This window comes from Berkeleyomyces rouxiae (assembly GCF_048999995.1).
Source record: "Berkeleyomyces rouxiae strain 22BRR77 chromosome Unknown BrBRR77_ptg000003l, whole genome shotgun sequence".
Lineage (NCBI taxonomy): Eukaryota > Fungi > Ascomycota > Sordariomycetes > Microascales > Ceratocystidaceae > Berkeleyomyces > Berkeleyomyces rouxiae.
In genome coordinates this window covers 2,147,069-2,168,951 of record NW_027396493.1, presented here as the reverse complement: position 1 = coordinate 2,168,951, position 21,883 = coordinate 2,147,069, and the positions used below count along the sequence as shown (strand labels likewise).

The 21,883-nt window shown below is 58.1% G+C and overlaps 8 protein-coding genes across 8 annotated transcripts; 1 reads left to right on the top strand and 7 right to left on the bottom strand.

Annotated features, from left to right (window-relative positions):
* Positions 1–55: 55 nt before the first annotated feature.
* On the bottom strand, positions 56–1,561 carry BROUX77_003787 (uncharacterized protein; the record flags this gene model as incomplete). The annotated part of the gene is made up of 1 exon (XM_073748476.1): positions 56–1,561. One exon carries the CDS (start codon positions 1,559–1,561, stop codon positions 56–58), a length of 1,506 nt encoding a protein of 501 aa, XP_073606212.1.
* A 509-nt stretch (positions 1,562–2,070) lies between these two features.
* Positions 2,071–3,858, top strand: BROUX77_003786 (uncharacterized protein; the record flags this gene model as incomplete). Its single annotated transcript, XM_073748475.1, has 1 exon — positions 2,071–3,858. One exon carries the CDS (start codon positions 2,071–2,073, stop codon positions 3,856–3,858), a length of 1,788 nt encoding a protein of 595 aa, XP_073606211.1.
* A 599-nt stretch (positions 3,859–4,457) lies between these two features.
* BROUX77_003785 (uncharacterized protein) lies at positions 4,458–5,069 on the bottom strand (the record flags this gene model as incomplete). The annotated part of the gene is made up of 3 exons (XM_073748474.1): positions 4,458–4,699; positions 4,847–4,907; positions 5,022–5,069. 3 exons carry the CDS (start codon positions 5,067–5,069, stop codon positions 4,458–4,460), a joined length of 351 nt encoding a protein of 116 aa, XP_073606210.1.
* A 528-nt stretch (positions 5,070–5,597) lies between these two features.
* Positions 5,598–7,517, bottom strand: BROUX77_003784 (uncharacterized protein; the record flags this gene model as incomplete). Its single annotated transcript, XM_073748473.1, has 4 exons — positions 5,598–6,006; positions 6,075–6,156; positions 6,215–6,946; positions 7,004–7,517. 4 exons carry the CDS (start codon positions 7,515–7,517, stop codon positions 5,598–5,600), a joined length of 1,737 nt encoding a protein of 578 aa, XP_073606209.1.
* Positions 7,518–9,859: 2,342 nt separating this feature from the next.
* On the bottom strand, positions 9,860–13,363 carry BROUX77_003783 (uncharacterized protein; the record flags this gene model as incomplete). The annotated part of the gene is made up of 1 exon (XM_073748472.1): positions 9,860–13,363. One exon carries the CDS (start codon positions 13,361–13,363, stop codon positions 9,860–9,862), a length of 3,504 nt encoding a protein of 1,167 aa, XP_073606208.1.
* A 411-nt stretch (positions 13,364–13,774) lies between these two features.
* BROUX77_003782 (uncharacterized protein) lies at positions 13,775–15,457 on the bottom strand (the record flags this gene model as incomplete). The annotated part of the gene is made up of 1 exon (XM_073748471.1): positions 13,775–15,457. One exon carries the CDS (start codon positions 15,455–15,457, stop codon positions 13,775–13,777), a length of 1,683 nt encoding a protein of 560 aa, XP_073606207.1.
* A 408-nt stretch (positions 15,458–15,865) lies between these two features.
* On the bottom strand, positions 15,866–19,366 carry BROUX77_003781 (uncharacterized protein; the record flags this gene model as incomplete). Its single annotated transcript, XM_073748470.1, has 1 exon — positions 15,866–19,366. One exon carries the CDS (start codon positions 19,364–19,366, stop codon positions 15,866–15,868), a length of 3,501 nt encoding a protein of 1,166 aa, XP_073606206.1.
* A 411-nt stretch (positions 19,367–19,777) lies between these two features.
* Positions 19,778–21,445, bottom strand: BROUX77_003780 (uncharacterized protein; the record flags this gene model as incomplete). The annotated part of the gene is made up of 1 exon (XM_073748469.1): positions 19,778–21,445. The coding sequence occupies one exon, from the start codon at positions 21,443–21,445 to the stop codon at positions 19,778–19,780; it is 1,668 nt and encodes a 555-aa protein (XP_073606205.1).
* Positions 21,446–21,883: the final 438 nt, after the last annotated feature.

Sequence of the window (21,883 nt, the reverse complement as noted above, 5' to 3'; positions counted from 1 at the left end):
AATTTACCAGGTGTTCTATGGGTATAACGGGAAACTCACGGCCACGCACGACGCTCTACTCCTGCTTCACGTCTATAGACTCCAGCCCTTGTGACCCCTCGGTGACTGGCACGGTCACACCCTCTGTCCGTCCGTTTTTCTTCGTCTTGCCTTTCCACTCTTGCTCCTTTTCCTTGCGCCGAGCCTGCTTGTCCAAGCTGCCGATAACCTTGCTGGACGAGCCCGGGGGCAGCAGTGCTAGCACTCTGGCCTCATCCTCTTCCGTCCACTCGCGAGATAGCGTTGCAAACGTCAGGTAGGAAGTATGTGACTTGATTTCGGCTTCGGGGCGGTGAATGACACGGCCTTCGAGCCACGACTTTGTGGGTTCGGCTGGCGTCGGACCGGCTTGCTTGGCATGCTTGTCGCCTGACTCGCGTGAGCTCTTCTGAGGCCGGTTTAGCGAAGCGTCCAGCTTGAGCACGGCGTCCTCGACATCAATAATTGGCGTGGCCATGGTCTTGTCTACGCGGTCGCGGGAGATGTTGAACTTTTTGTGGGCGATTTCCACCATATCGATATCGACCCAGCCTAAACGGCGCATGGCGCTGATGGTCCGAGTGACTTGCTCAATACACGGCGAAAAGGTGCAGAGATGCACCGTGTTATTAGGGTCCAGGGGCGACACCCAGTTGGGATCGCGGTCTTCGTCCTTCAATGGCTCGCCGGCTTTGCCTTGCTGCCGCCGCGACAAATGGTGGAGCGCCTCCCATGGCGCGGGCAGATCGAGAAAGATGCAGTTGGCCTGGGGACTTTCGCTGCCGTTGACGAGAAAACCGCCGTTGTAGACATCTCTGTGGGTCATCTGGACAATGCTGGATAGGCCATGGCTGGCAATCTCCTCCGTCATCTTTTGATACCGCAACTCGTGAAACTCGAAACTGAAGACTTTTCCCTTGCGCTCAGAGGCACTACTAGGATAGCCATTGAACACGGCTCTTGAAGAAGCATGGGTAAAGCTCCCGCTTCCTGCACCGGCCTCAATGATGCGCTTTCCAGGGAATGCCCGAATGCGCTGCAGAACATACGAGTAGTCGGGGGTGTAGACAACCTGTGTGCGATGCGGCAAACTAAGGGTCCACAGCTCGGGCGACGGCTTCAGGATGTGTAGGAAACCGCTAGCAGCAGTAACGGCTTTCTTCACAGTCGTCGAAGCGTTTCCGTTGGCTTGGGGCTCTTCGGTCGTGGAGGCAGCCGTCGGAGTCGCAGAGGCAGAGGCGTCTTCGTCGTCATCGGCACCGTTCCGCTTGCGCTTGCGGCCACGGGAGCCCGTGTCGACATTAGACGCGCGGACCTGCGAGCCCCACGGCACGCCAATCAGAGTCGAGTGAGGGAACGAGCCAAAGCGGCTGTTGAGCGTAGCACCCTCAGCGTAGCCATCGAAGACACCGGTCTGGCGCGAGTCTTGGAGAATCAGCGGGATGAGGTTCTCGCGCGAAAGATAGGCAAGTGCTAGCGAGTTCGGTTTGCTCTTTGTCGAGGACGACAGGAACGGCGAGGTTTTCGGCTGTGAGGACGTCATATCAGCGGGATGCTCGGGGAGTGGCTGGAGCGGAACGGAAGGCGAGATTGCGCAGGGTCACCGGCTTCATACAAAAGGTTGCATTGCGGCTGGAACAAAAAGTTTTGGCAAGGCTGAAAGTATTTTTTTTTAGTGGTTCCAAGTGACGTCGTTGGATTGGGATTGGGATGCAAGGCTATGGCGGGGCAAAAAAAACTAGACGCTCCAGCTGTTGCGAAGCTCTTGAGCACAGTTGCAAGCTTTGTTTTGGTGAGAGACCGTCTGAGAGGCTTGTTTCTTTGCGATTTGAGCCTCGATATCTGCTTCGATACACTCAAGTCCTACCGGCTGAAGTTGAGCCACACAGAACGCCAGCCCTCTGGTTATACCGCTTAAGCGCATATATCCGGTTAGATCAATCCATCACCAGGCCTTTGATCTTGCTCACTAATGGCTTCTATCCAGAACATTATTCTTAAGTAACTAGGATGGCAATCCGACTTCCTGCCAGCCTGCCTCGCCACTACCGGATGCGGGTTGTATCTCGATTCAACTCAACGGCTCCAGCTTCCTTTCCCACAACCCCACTCAACTCTACTACACGAGCGTTATTCTCCACGAAATCCCCAACCGACGACTCAATACACCCCGACCCCAGACCGGAGCTCATTGGGTATCTGCGCGAGATCAGCGGGCATGCCTTGGGGGGTGTGACTCTGACGCGTCTGCAGCTGGCCATAAACGGCTTGCAACAAGCCGCCGGCGATGAAGCCATTCGGATCGCCGTTCTCGGACAAGGCAGCGGGACATCGGCGCAGACCGCGAAAACCCTTATTCGCGCTTTGTTTGCTGACCCCTTGGTAGACGCACAGCCGTGGGAGGCTGAGCTAGAGAGTCATGATCCGGATCAGCCTCTTGTTGTGCGCATAAATAAGTCACCAGAGGGCGAAAAAGGCAGTCTGATCTCACAAGCCGGCGATTTGAAGGAGCTTCACATCTCGGCGCCCACATGGGACAAGCACAACATCGAGCTACTGTTCATCAAGGACTCAAGGCTAGCTGGGCCACGCTCAATTGAGGTGTCCAAGGAGGGACTTCTGGATATTCCAGTCACCATCGGGGGTCAAACATTTGTGACACCAGTCCACAAATCACTAGCGATTGCCGATGGCATGGCTGGAGTTTCAACTGTGGCAGCTATTCCACCATTGCAAGAATCGTCTTCAACTCTCGCCGCTGTCAACATTCCTGGTTATTCACCGAGCCCCGAGGAGAAGCTATCCTTTGTCACCATGGATGTTAGTTCCGGTGTTCAAGGCATTACTTTGTTCCGCACCAGCTCTCGCAACGGTATGCAGTTTGAGAAGCTCTGGTCACAAAGCAATGTTGGAAAGATCCGCGACTGGATTTTGAAAGGTGCAATGTTATCTTCACCTGAAACTAAGCCTGTTGTACGCAGTCTTGTGTCTTCAATCGTTGAAAAGGCCGATTCGGCTATCCAAGCAGCCGAAAATGATACCAACTCGACTACTACGCCTAGATCAGACTCGAAAACTATGCATCTTAGCAGGGCTCTCTCCGAGTGGTCACAAACTGCACATGCCGAGCTTCAAGACGAGCTTGACAAGGCCTTCAGCGGCCGCAGGTGGAGGCAGATGAAATGGTGGAAGCTATTCTGGCGCGTTGACGACGTGGGGCTGCTGACTTCCGGTATTCTTCACAGCCAGTTTCTTCCTCGCGCAGACCGGAGCATGATATTCCTTGCCGGTCGCATCAGTGAGGGACAACCAGGACGTACTGTGACATACTCGCAGCCCATGGTACTAGTTCTGCATAACTCCGATCCTGCCAGCCAGCCTTCCACAGTACAGGCATCTCTCGCTGCCGATACCACTGCCCTTGTACCTAAATGGCCTACACACATTGCCTTTACTCGCAGATATCTACAAGAAGAGACAGTCCCTGCTCTTCAGGCATTGTCTCAGAAACTGGTTCTCCAAACGGTCAGCTCCACGGGTCTTTCAGCTTCGTTGGGGGCCCTGATATATGCGTCACAGTTTTCCATCTACGAGGCTGGATCCGTTGTTGCTCTTGGAACTGTGCTCGGCCTTGGCCACATGCAGCGCAAGTGGGACAAAGCACGGAGGTTCTGGGAAGACGATGTGCGTGAGGAAGGGCGCAAGGCCGTCAGGGCCGCTGAGAAGAGCATGGCGGACGTATTGGAAGGCAACACAGACGCCGTGAGGGCCTCTGAAGATTACAGCCTGCTGAAAGCTATGGTCTCCAAGGCAAAGAGCGCATTGGCCAGTTTGAAGTAAAGTAAGCAGAACGCGAAGAAAAGAGTTTACCAACTCATGTACATAGATATCTCGGCGAGAAAGATGTAAGACTAGTAACACGGAGTACGGAACCATAGCACTTGTATGCAGCACCCATCATCATCATCAGATGCATAAACTCCAAGTAGAGAAGAGGCGAGCCACCAAGTATACACAGCTACATCTCGACAACACATGCATGCTTCGACGACTCTATCAAATCCAATGTTGAGATCAAATCAAATGAAAATAAATCTAAAACGCCGCTTGTAAACAGTCTTGACCAAACCGAGATAGCAGCTGCGCTTTCGTGACTGGCCATGCGTTCGGGTGTCCCTTTTCGAGTTAGTCCAGCATCAATCAGTCGGTCGGGGTATATTCTTCAGGCCCGTTCTCCCATGGGCGGGCAGAGCCAGTTACTTGTATCATGATTTTTTGTATGCTTCTTCCGTCTCCCCTTTATTTCACGCCGTCCACTTCCCCGCTTGGCGTCAGCTCTTCGTAATGGTACTAGAGGGACGCAGGACCACCGCAGCCACCGCAGACCTTGACCTTGGTCGGGCCTGCGAACACTACCTTGCAAGCAAATAGTGCAGCCCTTAGCGGCCGCCCCGACCGCCGCTTGCACGTGCGCGCGAGACTGTCGCTCTGCCACGCGCCAAACCGACTCCGCGGCCGCGCACGTTGCGACTCCGGAACATGGGCGCGTTGCGCAGCATGTCGGGCACGATAAAGAAGCGCACGTGTGAGCCACGCACGTAGACCTGGTCCAGGTGGCTGACACGGCCGTCGCGCGCCGTCACGGTAATGTCCTTGAGTTGCACATTCATGTTGTCCTCGGCTATGTTGTACGGATTGTGTCAGCAGATGGATCTTGCGTATTGCTCGTTGCGCAGTCCCATGTGGGCGAGGTATATCCGCCGGGTATGAAAGTCGTTGTACAGGGTCGGAGGGGACTTATGCTGGGAATCGAGAAAGCCAAACATACCATCGAGAAGTTTGCCACGGTACGTGGTGCCTGAGGAGATCTCAAGAGTGACAATGTGGCCCTGCCAATATAGCAAGTTAGTTATCTGATCTTTAAAAGCAAAAGCGCCATCTGTTCACAGCCAAACTCTGGCTTCTCGCTCTCTACTGCGGAGGTGGTATTGTCGTAAACTTACCTGAGCTTCGTTCAGGAGCTTGATGGGAATTCCAATCGTGGACGTCATGGCGTGCGATATTCTGAAGTAAAAGCCGGGATTGAAGGGCAGACAGGGCCGAGATAAAAACAGAGGCAAGACGTAATAGAGCAATATATACAGATAGAAAGACGCTTGTAAATGATATGATGCGGTAGCAAGGCTGAGACTCTGGAAAAATTGGAACCCAACAACGCACGGCAGGTGGCACAGCCGAGCCTTGCTTATGTAACCAATCACCACTTCTTGTGTAACCATAAATACAACTTCGTTTCAGACTTTCATCGTAACTAGTTGATAACCAACCCTTCATCGCGCGGTTACGGTTTGTTCTTGACATACCCCGCCCCTGAGGGTCTCAATTCTACGCTCCAGTGTTTCTTCACTCATCCAAACTTGATAAATTAAACTATCACATAACTTGAATTTTACGCCCAACAAATTTCATCATTAACATGACCTCAAGAGCAATCTGGCAAGTGTACGAAAGGCTAAATACTAGTTGCACTTTAAAATATTTGCAAAAAAATGAAAAACGATACTCGTGGCCCGGAATATCTACACCCGAATCTCCGAGCGTATCTCATTGTACTGATCGAGAATCAACTTGGCACGCTCCGCGCTCCGGGGCTTGATATCCATGGGGAAAGGGAGCGGCTCCAGAATGACGTTGGAGTTGGTGGCTTGGGTGTCGAACTTGACAGGCTCGCCAGTCATCGGGCATCTCTTTTGCTGGATGTTGAAGGCCCAGCAAAGACCGGCGCCCGCAACAAACATCTCATCGTCGACAATAGTCTGCCCCAAGCAGGTGCGGCGGCCCCAGCCAAAGCTGTGCATGCCATTGCCCTCGCGGAAGTTCGGGTAACGGCTCAGCGGCTCCTGGTACGTCGGGAACGAGGCGTCAAGCCAGCGATTGGGGTTATAGGTCTCCGGATCAGGATAGATGGCTTCGTCACGGTTGATGTTCCTGTGTTTAAACGCAGACATTAGCACATGGTCACTGTAGCCGAAGCAGTAATGGGGTTTGTATGTTACCATTCACAGGCCAAGATAATGGTGCCCTTGGCAATAGGTACGCCTCTGTAAGTAAAATCCTGCTCGCACTGATGCGGCACGCCTGTTATGTGTTAGTTTCAGGGATCGTAACAAGGGCAACATTGTCTTTTTTAACATACCAAGAGGAACACCAGATCTCCAGCGCACAGTCTCTTTGAGGCAAGCTCTCACAGTGGGCAAGTTAGGGCTATCGGCAGTAGTGGGCATACGATCACCACAGACACGATCAATCTCCTCTTGACATTTCTGTAGCCACTCGGGATGCAGACCCATGCACATGATGAAGAATTGCATGGGACCCGAGATGGTGACTGCGCCAACAAGAGCCTGGAAGCCAAGCATGCAGCTGGCCATCAATTTGTCTTCGTCGTTCATTTCCAGTGTCTTGTTACCACTGTTGGAAAGTTGCTCAAAGTACTTGTACGCCCAAGTGTCGTTGGGCAGGTCGCCCTCGAGGTAGCGCTTACGGCAAAGCAGGAGCATCCGGAGCCACCAGGTCTTGAGCCGTGTTTCGCGGGCCACCTCAAATTCGCGCCAGGGGTTGTAATGAATCAAATCGCTTAGGTGCCAGAGGGGAGTGACAGTATTGATGATAGGGCCTGACACCGACATCTGGGTCAGAGTCTCAATAGCAGTGTCGCCATTGAGTTTACCTTGGGTGGCATCGTCCCAGGCCAGGCGGCTTGTCACGCGACCGGTCATTTCACGGGTGTAGGGGTGGAACTTTTCGGGGTCCATCAGCAGGGTGGCTAGGTAGCGCTTGACCTCACGCTCAACGTGGCCAAAGAAGTGCACCTGATGGGCTTGCACCATGGCAGAATGCACCCACTTGCGTTGGTACTTCCAGGTATCTAGGCCCATTTGTCAGTACATCCCATCGCTGCAAAATTTCAAGTACTGATACTTACCGTGGCGATCCATCAAAGCAGAATACAGGGGACCGGCCTTGTGGTTGATCAGAGCCTGGATTTGTGGTCTGCCGGCAAAGCTATTGCCGTTCTTCGTGAGCAGCTCCTTGCCAAGCTCTTCGTTCGAAATAATGATGAATTTCTGGCTGAGCATGCGAGTCTGGAAGATGGGCCCAAACTCGTCGGACCATTCCTTGAACTTGAGCCACAGACCAATGCGAGGAAGATCATGAATGCGGCCGATAATGGGGAACAACTTCGGGCCGGGGAAGGCTCCCGGATAGGTGTCTTTAATTTCAGTATTCTTCTTTTTCACCGAGGTTGACTCTGGAGACACATCCTCGACAACTTTGTTTGCTTTTCGGGCTTTGAACACCTTGAAAAGAATACCGGGCATGAGGAAAAAGGCGATATATAGCATCATGTGCGGAAGGCTAAGCGCCTTGCCGACAATGGTGTTGCTGCCATCCGCGGCAGAAATGTTGAGCCATGCCGCAGACGATTGTGTAGACATTGTGGTGTAGATAAAAACAAGCAATAGAAGACCTGCTTTCTAGAAGCTACGAAGAGCTCTCGTTAATTAGAAAGTGTAACAAGGTATAGCTCAGCCTTTGAAGGATGAGCAAAGGAAAACATTTGGGCATAGGTCCTCGGCGGATTGGGCGTCTTTAAAAACACCAGAGGTCTGCCGGCCACAGCTCCCTGAAATCAGACGGGGTTTGGCCCTGGTACAAATGCAAGCTCAGCGAGAGTCAAGACACAGCACAGCATCAACACCATACCCCAAGTAGCATCGGGGCGTAAAGCTGTGTAAGATAACGGGGTGTCCGGACACAGGCTTTCAAGGGAGTCGATATATCAAAGTCAGGCTGTGACCAAGAGCCTGACCTCCAGTGCTGTCTTAATCTTTGTTTCCGCAGAAGCTTGTCCGTGACTTTACTTGCGGCCACGTGTAAGCTCACAGACTGCAAGAGAAGATCAGCTACTAATATACAACGAGGTTGACCTCGAGGTTGCTGTAGTTTTCACCGTTCCCCAGTATTTTATGCCCTCATGTGAAAGACACAAAGTTTCTGCATGCAGTTTCTTTGGGTAAGCTAAAACAATTGTCCACAGAATCTCATGGTGCCCCTCATACTCAAGCTGGCATCCCAGCTGGTGTTCCATACGGTCTTGTAATTCTGATTTAGGGGGTTCTAGCCTTCTCGTATCTCCTGTACATTAATCTATCCGCCTGGCATTGACTAGACACTTTCCTGTAAACTTAATTCCAGGGAAGTCTACTGGCGGATTCGTGGTGTCTACATGTGCTACTTTGAGGTTTGTATAGTTGCTTGCCCACAATATGGCGTCTCTGGACTTCGTTGTGTTTTTGTAAGAGCAGATATTCCTCATTCCTCCCCCACCTCGAACACCGACCTTATTAACGGCCGGGGAGTGCGAGTAGCATGCGGCTAAACCGGGTCGGGATAAAAATATAACTAAAACGTGATACCATGTAGGAAACCACTGAGCAATTGCGACTTGGTTCATATGGTTATGTATATGCTCATATCATATCAACCCAATCAGTTGGGCAAAGACTAGCGTGCACTGTGTCTGCGTCAACCTACGATGCAGAAAACAGGCTGATCTGTGCGTATATCTGACATCCAGGCACCATAAAAGACTCTATGAAGCATGATGTGGCTAGTACAAACATCTATACCACAAAGTCTGTCGTCCATCATACTCTATGATACCGATATCAAGATCTCTCAGTGCCTCTGTTCAGCATTTTCATAGGAACCTAAGCCCTCATCTTTCCCCTGGCTCTGCAAACAATACCAATGCCTAACTTCTCTCCTATCCCTTATGTTACTTTTGAGTTCTAGCTTTGTCGATCACTAGTGCTTATGAGACTAGTGTCTTCCCTTGCCCAGGAATCTTCGGCAGTCGTATTTCGGACTGCCCCACCATCTTCCGGCCCGCTTTCAACCTCCTGGCTCGATACACACATGCAACAGCAGAGTATAATTGTGTACTACAATTACAGCACAAGGGTAAATAAGAAAGTTGATTGCATAACTTTTCACCAGTAGATGACATTGTGTAAGTTCTGAGGCAGCCTCTCTAGTCACAAGGGCAACAGTTGTTGCAGTCCCGCTGCGGGAATGTTCCATATAACTAGTTAGCCTGTTACGATAACTATGTATTACAATGTGGTGGTTATTGGCTGGGGTACAAAGATTTTGTCTTAGCGACGTCTCTGTACGTTATGTTATACCTGACTATATAGTGTGTTACCCTCGGATAGAATCGGTCAATTTGACTCAAGTTCATGTCGGTCCTAGCTGTGACGGTGGCCTGTTTTCTCGCAGCCAAAGAGGCCTTCGTCCGGTCTTTGTTCCAGCACTTGTGTCTGGAACGGACTCACTTTAGCCCGACTTGTATGCATTTGCACAATGAAAAAAAAAAAGAAATCAGAGTCTAGTTCTGTCTAGGAGCTAGCAGCCATTGGGTGATTGATTGATTGATTGATTGATTGATTCTTTATTTACCTGTCTACTCGCGAGGTATTCTCGGCATACGACAGGGGACTACAAGTAGTACCAGAAATTACATACAGAAACAGAAACCTAAAATCCAAACCATGCATACAGAAACCCCCCGCACAAAGTGTAATGACTAAAGTGTGTCCACCCGCCCAGCCCAGAGGCTGTCCTTTGCTTGTGTGGCCCCAAACCTGGCCCAGAGTCCTGGCCTCGCCGCTGATGCAGACCAAACATAAAAACAAAAACAAAGGAAACAACAAAGGGAAGTACAAATAAAGAGAGAAACAAGTAGGAAAAAGGAGGTGATGGCAGCGCAAACGCGCTAAGGGGGAGACCCCGAGGGTACGCCGTCTCCAGGTGGCAGAGGGAGTGCGGGAGGGGCCGCGTCTTGCGCCCGCGTGTCCGGCCTCATGCGGCGGTGAGCCAACAGGGCCGTGGGGGCTTTGGCTGCTTTGGCGGCCAGCCAGCAGGCTCCGCGCTTGGTACCGATCAACTTCTGAAAGAAGCTGCTGGACACCCGCTGTGGGTTGTGGTGGCAAACCCAGATGTGCTCCGGGCTCGTGTCGGCTCCGCAGAGGGGACAGGAGGGCACGGCGTCCTCGTGCTCGAAACGGCGGTGATAGGCCGCAAAGTCGCCGTGTCCTGACAAAGCTGTCAGCACCGCGCGGGCGAGGTTGCGATCGGTCTCGTCAAGGAGACTTGTCCAAGCCTTCTTCGGGGCCTGCACCGGGCGGCGCAGGTGAGGTCTGGAGTTGCGACCCTCTGCCTCCCACCAGGCGCGAAATGCGGTAGTGACCCGGGCGCGGAATTCACTGCGTGCCCAGGAGAGTGACATGCCAGTCCTTGTGGTGATTATGTCTGCACCCCACCTGGCTTGTCTGTCGGCGAGCTCGTTGCCCACGACATCGGAGTGGCCTGGAACCCAGATCGCTTCCACCTTAATGGCTCCATCTGGCCACGGTCTTGGCCGCGGATGGTTGGCGTCGGGACGTAACCAGTCCGCGCAAATTGTTTGGGCTCTCCGAAGGTGTTCCTCGGAGGTTCCGGGCTTGACGTCCCGGGACGTGAGTCTACTCACCGCTGCCATGTTGTCTGAACAGATCCAGACTTTGCGGCACCGCGGTTTGTCCCGCAGGTCGACGGCGGTTATGGCCTCGGCAATGGCCAGCACTTCGGCGTCGTGCACCTCGGCGCGGAAAGGGACCGGGCGGTTTCCCGAGAGCAGGACCTGTCCCCCCTGGATAATTACCCAGCCGGCGCCAACCCTGTTCGGACTCAGCTTCGAGCCGTCTGTGTATAGCCACAGGTCTGAGGGGGGGGAGGAGCGGACCAGAGCGAGGTGTGCTGCAGCGGCAGCCTCTTTGTCACCCCGGATCGGGGCCCGGGTCGAAGGTAGCTTGCCCTTGCATGGCGGCGGGAAGCTCGTGGACAGCTCGTATGGGAGCATACTCCTGAGCTCGCCCAGTATGCCCCACATTGGCCTTATGGAGCCGAGGGGGTGGTTTGGCGGGGCCAGCGCGACTCTGAGAGCAGCCGACCCAAGGAGGTTGTCCAGCGCATAGCGCATGGGAGGGAAGCCCGATGCGAGGTTGTATATTGCACAGGGTGTGGTGCAATATAGCGGCAGGGCGGCGCGGAGGCCTCTGCGGACGGTGCGGTCGAGGAGGCTTGAGGCCCCCAGTAACCCGCGGCTCAGCGGGGCGTCGGGCGGGGTTGGGCGCCACCATGTGGCCGCAGCGTAAGACAGCTTGGCAACCACGCATGCGCGGACCGCCGTGAGGGCACCCTTGATCGGGGCGCCTTTCCAGCACCCGGACAGAATCTGGATGCCGCGAATGGCCGGTGCCGTCCTCTGTGCCACGTCTCGGATGTGTGGCACGAAGGAGAGGTTACGTGACCAGCGCACGCCGAGCCAGCGCAGGGTCTCGCGAGGGCTGACCGCCTCCAGCGTAGAGCCGTCGGGGAGTCGCAGGCTTGGGTTTTGTCCATGACGCTTGCGCGTCACGTGCAGAAGTTCGGACTTCGTCAGGTCGAGCGCCATGCCGTTGTCCGTGCACCAGCTGTCAACGAGCTCCAGAGAGCGGGAGAGAACCGAGCAGTTGCCTTCGAGGGACGAGTCTGAGTTGACTAGGCAACCATCGTCAGCGTACCCACGGAGAGTGCAGGGGAGTGGCATCTTGAACAGCGGCGACATGAACAGCATGAACAAGATTGGGGAGATGGGCGAGCCCTGTGGGAGGCTGCCACCTGTTGGCTGGAGAGCGTCGGAGACGCCGTCTAAGGTTAGGGAAGCCCGCCTGCCCGCCAGGAACGAGGACACCCATCGACATGTTCCAGCCGGGCACCCCAGGTCCGCCAGTCGTTTGACCATGCGGTTCGGATGCACGGCGTCGAAGGCCCCCTTGATATCAAAGGTGAGGACCGAAGACTCACCCCTGAGGTCGGCTGTGCGCTCGAGAGAGTGCGCCAGGCGTAGGCACATGTCCTCGGCGCTGCGCCCCGGAACCGCACCGGCGTAGTTGTCTTGGATGTGACCTGCCTCCAGCGCCCAGCACGAGAGACGGCGGGCGACTATCCTTTCCAGGCACTTGGCCAGGGTCGGGAGCAGCGAGATGAGCCGGTAGGCCCGTGGCGACGAGCGATCCTTCTTGTTGGGCTTTGGCAGGGCGATCACCTTAGCCTCTTTGAAGGAGGCAGGGTGGTGGCCCCAGAAGAAGCTTGCGTTGAACAAATGGGTGACCTGCCGCTTGAGGGAGGGCCAGGCCAGTTTCAGGACGTTGTTCGAGAGGCCGTCCGGGCCGGGGGCAGTGTTGCGCGGCCTCCAAAGAGCAGCTTCCACCTCGTCTCTGGTGATTCGGGCGCGTGTCGGCGGGGCTTCCGTCCTGGAGCCCCAGGTCCTCGGTTCCACCTGCAGGGCGGGGGATTCGATGTCCCCTGGCCGGGCGGAAGGCATGTGCACGCTGCGAAGGAGAGCGATCTTTTCCGTGGTGTCTTGTACCGTGGCCTCCGCTCCGTCCGCCGGCGATAGTGCTGGGGAGTGGCGGTGCGGAGCTTTCGTCCTCCATTTCACGATACGGAAGAGGTCTCGGGTATCAGTGACCTTCGCCAGCAAGTCGGCGTAGAAAGCCCGAGCCGCGCTCCTGAGTGCGCGCCTGAGGCGCTTCTTGGCTTCGCGGCGTTCGGTCCTGGCCTCTTGTGCTGCGGCCTGTGTCGTTGCCTTTTCCACCCTGTTCCGCGCTGCGCTTTGCTCCGCACGCGCGACGCTGCACTCCTTGTTCCACCATGGGAAGCTCTTGGCCTTGCCCAGAGACTTGGGCGTTGATGCGACCAGGGCGTCCAGGATCACATCCTGTAGAAGTCTCGCGAAGTCGTCAATGTGCTTTTTCTCCGGGATCTGGCCGTCTGACCTCCGGTACTCTCTCACAAGGTCGTCCAGGCGAGCCGCGCCGGCCTTGCATGCCGCGTCGAACTTCTTTTTGTCAAGCTTATCCATGAGGAAGCGCCCCGCGGGGCTCGGGACCACTGTGTGCCCTGGCAGCGGGATGGACACCAAGAGCGGGAAGTGGTCACTTCCGCATGTCAGATCGTCCCGTAGCTCCACGCTCGCCCCGGTGACAAAAAGAGGCGACGACATTATGGTAAGGTCTATGACACTCCCTGACTCGTGGGTTGGCTCCCCATCCGCGTTGCCCAGCAGAAGGGCACGCTCTTCCATCCAGGCCAGTAGGAGCTCGGCGTCGTTGTCGTCCGTGGCGCATCGGGGGTCCCAGGCACTGTGGTGGAGGTTGAAGTCGCCCACTACCACAGACCGCGGCCCTGGCTGCATGCTGGTCAGAAGACGAAGCGCCTCCCCTGTCCTAGCCGAACCTGTCCCGGCATTGTAAAGGTTTACGATGCTGTACGTGTGCCCCCCGATTAGGACCTCCACAATGATGACATCCTGGTGTTCTTCCCTCATGTAGGCCTTTTGGAAGCGAAGCCCGTGTCTTTTTGTCGAAATGTATGTGGCGACTCGGGGATTCGAGCGCCAGTTACCCTCCGGGACTATTACCTGATAGGAGGGGTGCCTAGGGAACGTTCTGTTCCCCGGGTCTGCGCTAGACGGGGCCTCTTGGAGGCAGACCACATCCACCTGGTCTTCATGCGCCTTGTGTAGCAACGACTGTGCACAGGTCCAGGACCTTTGCACATTCGCAGAAATCATTTGCAATACTGTGTCGTTAGGGTGTCCTAACATTTACAGAAGTTCCTCGTCATTGTCGTCTACCTGCATTGAATCCCGTGTTTCAGGGGACTCGCTGGAGGTGGGCAGGGGGGAGGGTTGCAGCTGGGCGGCCTGTGATGGGGCGGTCGATGGCTGGCTGGGTGCCGAGGAGGCAGGGGAGGGGGAAGCCTGGGAGCTTGAAGGGCTCTTCGTCTGTGACGACGGCCGGGCCGGGGGGGCCGAGGTGACGGCCGTGGAAGGCGCCTGGGAGGACGCTGGGGACGGGGCCTTGTCTCCCTGGGCGGCGGCAGCCGGGGTGGACGACTGCGTCTCGGTATCGGCCGGGCATTTGCGGTCAAAGTGGCGGACCCGGCAGCGTGTGCAGAACGGGAAGCGCTCCAGGGTGTTGTCTGCGGAGACCATGTGCAGCTCTCCAAGTGTCGCTACGCGGCGGGGAACCGCGGACGGGGACACCAGGCCTTCGTGGAAGGCGATGTGGGCGCGGAAGGTGGGCACGCCTGCCTTGCCAACGTACTTTGACAGCGTGGCGCTGGCGGAGACGACACCAAAGGCCTGTTCGATATCCTGACGGACATCGTCTAGGGTGACCCGGTGGAGCATCACGGCGCCGGGGGTCTTGGGGTCCTCGACCGTGATCGAGGTGGGCAGTCCGTGTACGATGTACTTGGACCAAGCATCCCTCTTGTGAACCTTCTCCGCAGTCAGGTTGGCGCGGATGCGCTCAGCGTGGCTGAGGAATTTGCCGACGTCACGGACGGCTGTCAGGGCAAAGCCCGTCTTGGTGGCGGTGGCGGTGCCTGCGCCCTCGCCGCGGGGGATGCCCGCGTTGGCCTTCGTTACGATGTAGGCCGGCGAAAGCTTCCGGAGGGGGGAGTCGGTTGGCACAACCACGAAAAGGCGGTTGTCGGTGGGGGCGGTCTTGGGGGCTGAGCTGGGGTTGCCCTGTTTGGCCTTTGGGGCTCCGGTCGAGGGGGCGGCGGGTTGGGTGGCCTTGGATGCTTTTTTGCCCTTGCGGGCGACTGTGCTCCAGGATTCCTTGTCCGAGGACTCGGTGGGCGCTGCAGGAGCAGCAGCAGAGGGGTGGTGTGCAGGCTGGGCCTTTGATGGAGCCGGGGCCGGGGCCGGGGCCGTGTTAGGGGCGGGTGGCACGGGCTGTGCGGCCGGGGGGAGAGAGGTGTTTGTGGCAGCGCCCGTGGGGGGCGCGAGGGGTGAACCTGTCATCACGGCCACCAGGCCGTTCTCCAGGATTGAGGCCAGGTCGTTAACGATCTGGCGGGTAGACGCGAAGGCCTCCGCGTGGGGGGCCATGGAGGCCAGGCAGTTGTCGGCCATTGTCAAGAAAATGCTGGCCAAGCGATCTCTCGCGGCCGCTTCCGCATCCTGCTTGGTGCGGATCTTGTCGGCCAGGGCCTGGAAGCGACCGACCGGGAGCGAGATGGGAGCGTAGTGAGCCTCTTGGGGGAGGGGCGCGTCTTCGCTCCTGACGCGTTTTGCGCCTGTCGCGACGCGCGCGACGGAAGAGGGGAGCCCCTGAGGGGCCTGGCCGGCGAGGTTCGGCGAGAACGACGCGGAGGAGGGGACAGTGGTGGGCACGGGGGAGGGGTCGCTGGCGGGCGAGGTGGCCTGCGCGTACGTCAATGACGGAGGCGCGGACGCGGGCGCGGCGGGCGCGGGCGCTTGGACGGACGCGATCATCTTAGGGATGACAGGACCTGTCGGGGGCGAAAATAAAGTGATTTGATTTGATTTGATTGTCTTTATTTTACCTGTCTACTCGCGAGGTATTCTCGACATACGACAGGGGACTAAAACTAGTACCAAGAAATACATACAGAAGCTAAAGAACCAAAAACCCAGAATCATGCATACAGAAAATCCCCACAGCACGAAGTATAATGACGGAGGGTCCCCCGACCGCCCAGCGCAATGGCTGTCCTTCGCTTGTAAGGCCCCAAACAAGACCCCAAGCCTCGGCCTTTACCCTGTAGAAGACCAAACCCAAAAGAAAGATAGAACATGACAAAAGAAAAGTAACAAAGGAAAGACAAGAAGTAGAGAGAGAAAGGGAGAACGAGCAAACAGACGAGAGTGGCAGCGCGCGCGCTAAGCCGAGAGGCCCGGGGGAGCCCCCGCACTGGGAGGTGGAGGGGCGGGCGGTGGTAGGCTCGACGGGGAGCGAGCGGGAGGGTCGGCGGCCTGTGGGTGCACCTCAGTCCTCGCACGGCGGTGGGCGAGCAGCACAGTGGGTGCTTTAGCTGCCTTGGCGGCCAGCCAGGTGGCCCCGCGCTTGGTGCCTATCAACTTCTGGAAGAAGCTGCGGGACACCCGCTGTGGGTTCCGGGGGCAGACCCAAACATGTTCTGGGGCGGTCTCCGATCCGCAAAGGGGGCAGGAGAGCACGGCGTCCACATGTTCGAAGCGGCGATGGTAGGCCGCAAAGTCGCCATGGCCGGACAGAGCAGTCAGCACTGCGCGGGCGAGCTTGCGATCGGTCTCGTCAAGGAGACTTGACCAAGCCTTCTTGGGGGGTTCAACTGGGCGGTGCAGATGGGGTCTGATGGCGCGTCCCTCCTCTGCCCACCAGGCGCGGAAAGCAGAGTCGAGACGGGAGCGGAAATAGTGGCGGGCCCAGGAGAGCGACATGCCGTCCAGCCAGGTGTTTGTCCTGGCCCCTAGCTTTGCTTGCCCATCTGCGAGCTCATTGCCCGCGATGTCGGAGTGGCCCGGGACCCAAATAGCCTCTACCTCGGGTGGGCCGTCGGGCCAGGGCCTTGGTCGTGGCCGCTCTGGGTGCGGTCTGATCCAGCTTGCGCAGATCATCTGGGCGCGCCTCAGATACTGCTCGGAGGTGCCCGGCTTGGCGTAGCGAGACGTGAGCCGGTTCACTGCGGCGAGATTGTCGGAGCAGATCCAGACCTTGCGGCACTGTGGCTTCTCCCATGAGTCGACCTCTGCCAGGGCCTTGGCGATGGCCAGCACCTCGGCGTCATGGACTTCGGCGCGGAACGGGGCAGGGCAGTTGCCCGTGGACAGGGTCCTGCCGTCCTGAATGACCACCCAGCCGGCGCCGACCTTGTCATCCCTCAGCTTGGATCCATCCGTATAGATCCAGAGATCTGAGGGGTCCGAGGAGCGGACTAGTAGCTGGTGGGCCGCGGCTGCGGCCTCCTTGTCGCCTTGCAGCGGGGGGCGGGTTGTCGGGAGCACTCCCTTGCACCCAGCAGGGAGGCTCGTGGCGATCCTGTGCGGGAGTAGCCTCTTGAGCGTACCCAGCTTGCCACCATCGGTGTCTCCGAACCCTAAGGGGTGGTTTGCCGGGGCTAGAGATGCCCTGATGCCGGCCGAGGCCAGGAGGTGGTCGAGGACGCAGCTCATGGGGGGGAACCCCGATGCCAGGTTGAAGATCGCACATGGCGTCGTGCAATATAAGGGCAGCGCAGCACGTAGTCCCCTCCTGACCGTGCGGTCCAGGATGTGGGCAGCCCCGAGAAGGCCCCGGGAAGGCTTGGTTGGCGAGGGGCCAGGGCGCCACCACGTGGCCGCCGCGTATGTCAGTTTCATGACCACGCAGGCGCGGACGGCCGTGAGAGCCCCCCTAATCGGCGCGCCCTTCCAACAACCGGACAGGATCTGGATGCCTCGGATCACGGGCGCCGTCCTCTGGGCTACGTCGCGGATGTGCGGCAGGAACGACAGGTTGCGGGACCACAACACGCCCAGCCAGCGCAGAGTCCCGCGAGGGTCCACCGGTTGGAGTGTGGAACCGTCCGGGAGACGCGCGCTCGGGTTTAGGCCGTGGCGCTTGCGCGTCACGTGCAGGAGGTCAGACTTGGCGAGGTCTAGCGCCATGCCGTTCTCTGTGCACCAACTGTTCACCAGTTCCAACGAGCGAGAAAGGGCGGTGCAATTCTCCTCCAAGGACAAGCTAGAGTGGACCAAGCAGCCATCGTCGGCGTATCCGCGGAGAGAGCTGGGGAGATTCATCCTGAACAGCGGAGCCATATACAGCATGAACAGGATGGGGGATATGGGCGAGCCCTGGGGCAGGCTGCCGCCTGTAGGCTGGAGAGGGTCGGCCACGCCGTCGAGAGATAGCGACGCCGTGCGCCCGGACAAGAAGGATGCCACCCAGCGGCAAGTCTCGGCGGGACAACCAAGCTCCACCAATCTCTTCACCATCCGGTTGGGCTGAACCGCATCGAACGCCCCCTTTATGTCAAAGGTGAGCACTGAGGATTCTGACTTGCCGTCGGCGTAGAACTCTAGAGAGTGTGCCAGACGCAGGCACATGTCTTCCGCGCTGCGTCCGGGGACCGCGCCAGCGTAGTTCTCCCCGATGTGACCAGCTTCCAGCGCCCAGTGAGAGAGCCGGCGGGCGATGATCCTCTCTAGGCACTTGGCCAGAGTCGGGAGGAGGGAGATCAGTCGGTAGGCCCGCGGCGAAGAACGGTCCTTCTTATTCGGTTTGGCGAGGGCGATCACCTTGGCTTCTTTGAAAGAGGCGGCGTGGTGGCCCCAGGAAAGGCTCGCGTTGAACAGATGCATGATCTGCCTCTGTAAAACAGGCCACGCGAGTTTCAAGACGTTGTTGGTCAGGCCGTCTGGGCCCGGTGCGGTGTTGCGCGGGCTTCGGAGCGCAGCCTCCAACTCCCCGTTGGTGATGCGGGTCCGTCTTTGCTCATCTAGAGCGATGTGTGGCGGGTCGACGTCGCCTGGGCGGTCGGAAGGCATGTGCACCCTGCGAAGGAGGGCGATCTTCTCCGTGGTGTCCTGCACTGTGGCTTCCGCGCCATCGGACGGGGCCAGGGCAGGGGAGTGCCGGTTCGGCGCTTTCGTCCTCCATTTGACCATCCGGAAGATGTCTCGGGACCGCGCGACGTTGGCGAGGAGGTCGTCGTAGAAGGCCCGGGCTGCACTCCTGAGAGCAGACCTCAGGCGTTTTTTGGCTTCGCGGCGGACGGCCCTAGCCTCCTGTTCCTCCGTGGGCGAGCCGGCGTGCTTCACGCGGGCCCGAGCTGCCCTCTGGTCGGCGCTGGCTTCCCGACATTCGTCGTTCCACCAGGGAAAGCTTTTGGCTTTTCCTTCGGACCTTGGGGTCGAGGCAATTAGCGCGTCCAGAATGACGTTTTGCAGGAGTCGCGCAAACTCGTCTATGTGCCTGTCCTGTGGGACTTGGCTTCCTGCCCTGCGGTAATCCGCGACAAGGGAGTCTAGGCGGGTCGCGCCGGCCTTGCACGCGGTATCGAACCTCTCCTTGTCTAGCTTGTCTATAAGGAACCTGCCGGGTGGAGCCGGGGCCGGCGCGTGGCCGTGCAGAGGAAGGGTCACCAGGAGCGGGAAATGGTCGCTGCCGCAGGTGAGTTCCTCTCGGAGGTCGACGCTCGCGCCCGTGACAAAAAGTGCCGAAGACAGCAATGCGAGGTCGATGACGCTTCCGGACTCGTGGGTTTGCTCACCCTCCGCGTTGCCAAGGAGGAGGGCTCGCTCTTCCATCCAGGCTAGCAGAAGCTCTGCGTCGTTGTCGTCGGTGTCGCTCCGGGGGTCCCAGGCGCTGTGGTGGAGGTTGAAGTCGCCCACTACCACCGACCGCGGCCCTGGCTGCATGCTGGTCAGGAGACGTAGCGCCTCCCCTGTCCTAGCCGAACCTGTCCCGGCATTGTAAAGGTTTACGATGCTGAATGTGCGCCCCCCGATTAGGACCTCCACAATGATGACATCCTGGTGTTCCTCTCTCATGTAGGCCTTTTGGAAGCGAAGCCCGTGTCTTTTTGTCGAAATGTATGTGGCTACTCGGGGTTTCGAGCGCCAGTTACCCTCCGGGACTATTACCTGATAGGAGGGGTGCCTAGGGAACGTTCTGTTCCCCGGGTCTGCGCTTGACGGGGCCTCTTGGAGGCAGACCACATCCACCTGGTCTTCATGCGCCTTATGTAGCAACGACTGTGCACAGGTCCAGGACCTTTGCACATTCGCAGAAATCATTTGCAATACTGTGTCGTTAGGGTGTCCTAACATTTACAGAAGTTCCTCGTCATTGTCGTCTACCTGCATTGAATCCCGTGTTTCAGGGGACTCGCTGGAGGTGGGCAGGGGGTAGGGTTGCAGCTGGGCGGCCTGTGATGGGGCGGTCGGTGGCTGGCTGGGCGCCGAGGAGGCAGGGGAGGGGGAAGCCTGGGAGCTTGAAGGGCTCTTCGTCTGTGACGACGGCCGGGCCGGGGGGGCCGAGGTGACGGCCGTGGAAGGCGCCTGGGAGGGCACTGGGGACGGGGCCTTGTCTCCCTGGGCGGCGGCTGCCGGGGTAGACGACTGCGTCTCGGTATCGGCCGGGCATTTGCGGTCAAAGTGGCGGACCCGGCAGCGTGTGCAGAACGGGAAACGCTCCAGGGTGTTGTCAGGGGAGACCATGTGCAGCTCTCCGAGTGTCGCTACGCGACGGGGAACCGCAGACGGGGCCACAAGGCCTTCGTGGAAGGCGATGTGGGCGCGGAAGGTGGGCACGCCCGCCTTGCCAACGTACTTCGACAGCGTGGCGCTGGCGGAGACGACTCCAAAGGCCTGTTCGATATCCTGACGGACATCGTCTAGGGTGACCCGGTGGAGCATCACGGCGCCAGGGGTCTTGGGGTCCTCGACCGTGATCGAGGTTGGCAGTCCGTGTACGATGTACTTGGACCAAGCGTCCCTCTTGTGGACCTTCTCCGCAGTCAGGTTGGCGCGGATGCGCTCAGCGTGGCTGAGGAATTTGCCGACGTCACGGACGGCTGTCAGGGCAAAGCCCGTCTTGGTGGCGGTGGCGGTGCCTGCGCCCTCGCCGCGGGGGATGCCCGCGTTGGCCTTCGTTACGATGTAAGCCGGCGAGAGCTTCCGGAGGGGGGAATCGGTGGGCACAACCACGAAGAGGCGGTTGTCGGCGGGGGTGGCCTTTTCAGGGACCACGCTGGCTTTGCCCTGTCTGGGCTTGGGGGCTCCGGCCGAGGGAGCCGCGGGCTGGGCAGCCTTGGACGCTTTTTTGCCCTTGCGGGCGACGGTGCTCCAGGATTCCTTATCCAAGGACTCGGTGGGCGCTGCGGGAGCGGCAGCAGGGGGGTCGCGGGCTGATGGTGCCTCTGACGGGGTCGATGGGCGGGCGGGGCGCTCGCGTTGCGGCGCCGGGGAGGGGGTCGTGTCGCGAGGGGCACGGTTGGGGGGAGGCTGGGGCGCGCCTGTCATGGCGTGCTGGAGGGTGTCTAGAAGACCCTGTTGCAGGAAGTCTAGAAGTTTGCGCGTCGACTCGTGCGCGCTGGCCTGCGGGGCCATTGCGGCCAGGCAGTTGTCGGCCATGGCCGAGAAAGTGTTCAACATCCTATCACGGGTTGCTGCTTCCGCGTCCTTCTGGTTGCGGAGGGCGTCAGCTAGAGCCTTTACGGGGCCGACGGGGAGCGAGATGGGGGCGTAGGCGGTCTCTTGGGGGAGGGGCGCGTCTTCGCTCCTGACGCGTTTTGCGCCTGTCGCGACGCGCGCGACGGAAGAGGGGAGCCCCTGAGGGGCCTGGCCGGCGAGGTTCGGCGAGAACGACGCGGAGGAGGGGACAGTGGTGGGCACGGGGGAGGGGTCGCTGGCGGGCGAGGTGGCCTGCGCATACGTCAATGACGGAGGCGCGGACGCGGGCGCGGCGGGCGCGGGCGCGTGGACGGACGCGATCATCTTAGGGATGACAGGACCTGTCGGGGGCGAAAATAAAGTAAAGTAGTTTGCAATAATGGTAGCTGTTAGCTTGGTCAAAATGTCGAAGGTGCCCTCTGAAAATGGATTGATTGTTGGCTGCGAAAATAAAGTAAAGTAGTTTGCAATAATGGTAGCTGTTAGCTTGGTCAAAATGTCGAAGGTGCCCTCTGAAAATCGAGGAAAATGTTGTTGAGTGGCCTCGTCTAGCAGCCATTGGGATGGCGTGTTGTTCCATGCCTCGTTTTCTTTTCTAAGAAGCTCGCTGGCTCTAGGGATGAAGTACAATGAGTTGATATTCTTTATCAGTCAACGAATGGGGTACAATGAGACAAAAGGGAGTGTGAAATGCACATTTTCCGGCGTGATGTTGTTTCACTCTTGACTTTTCAACGCCACGGGGAGTATAACTTGACTTGA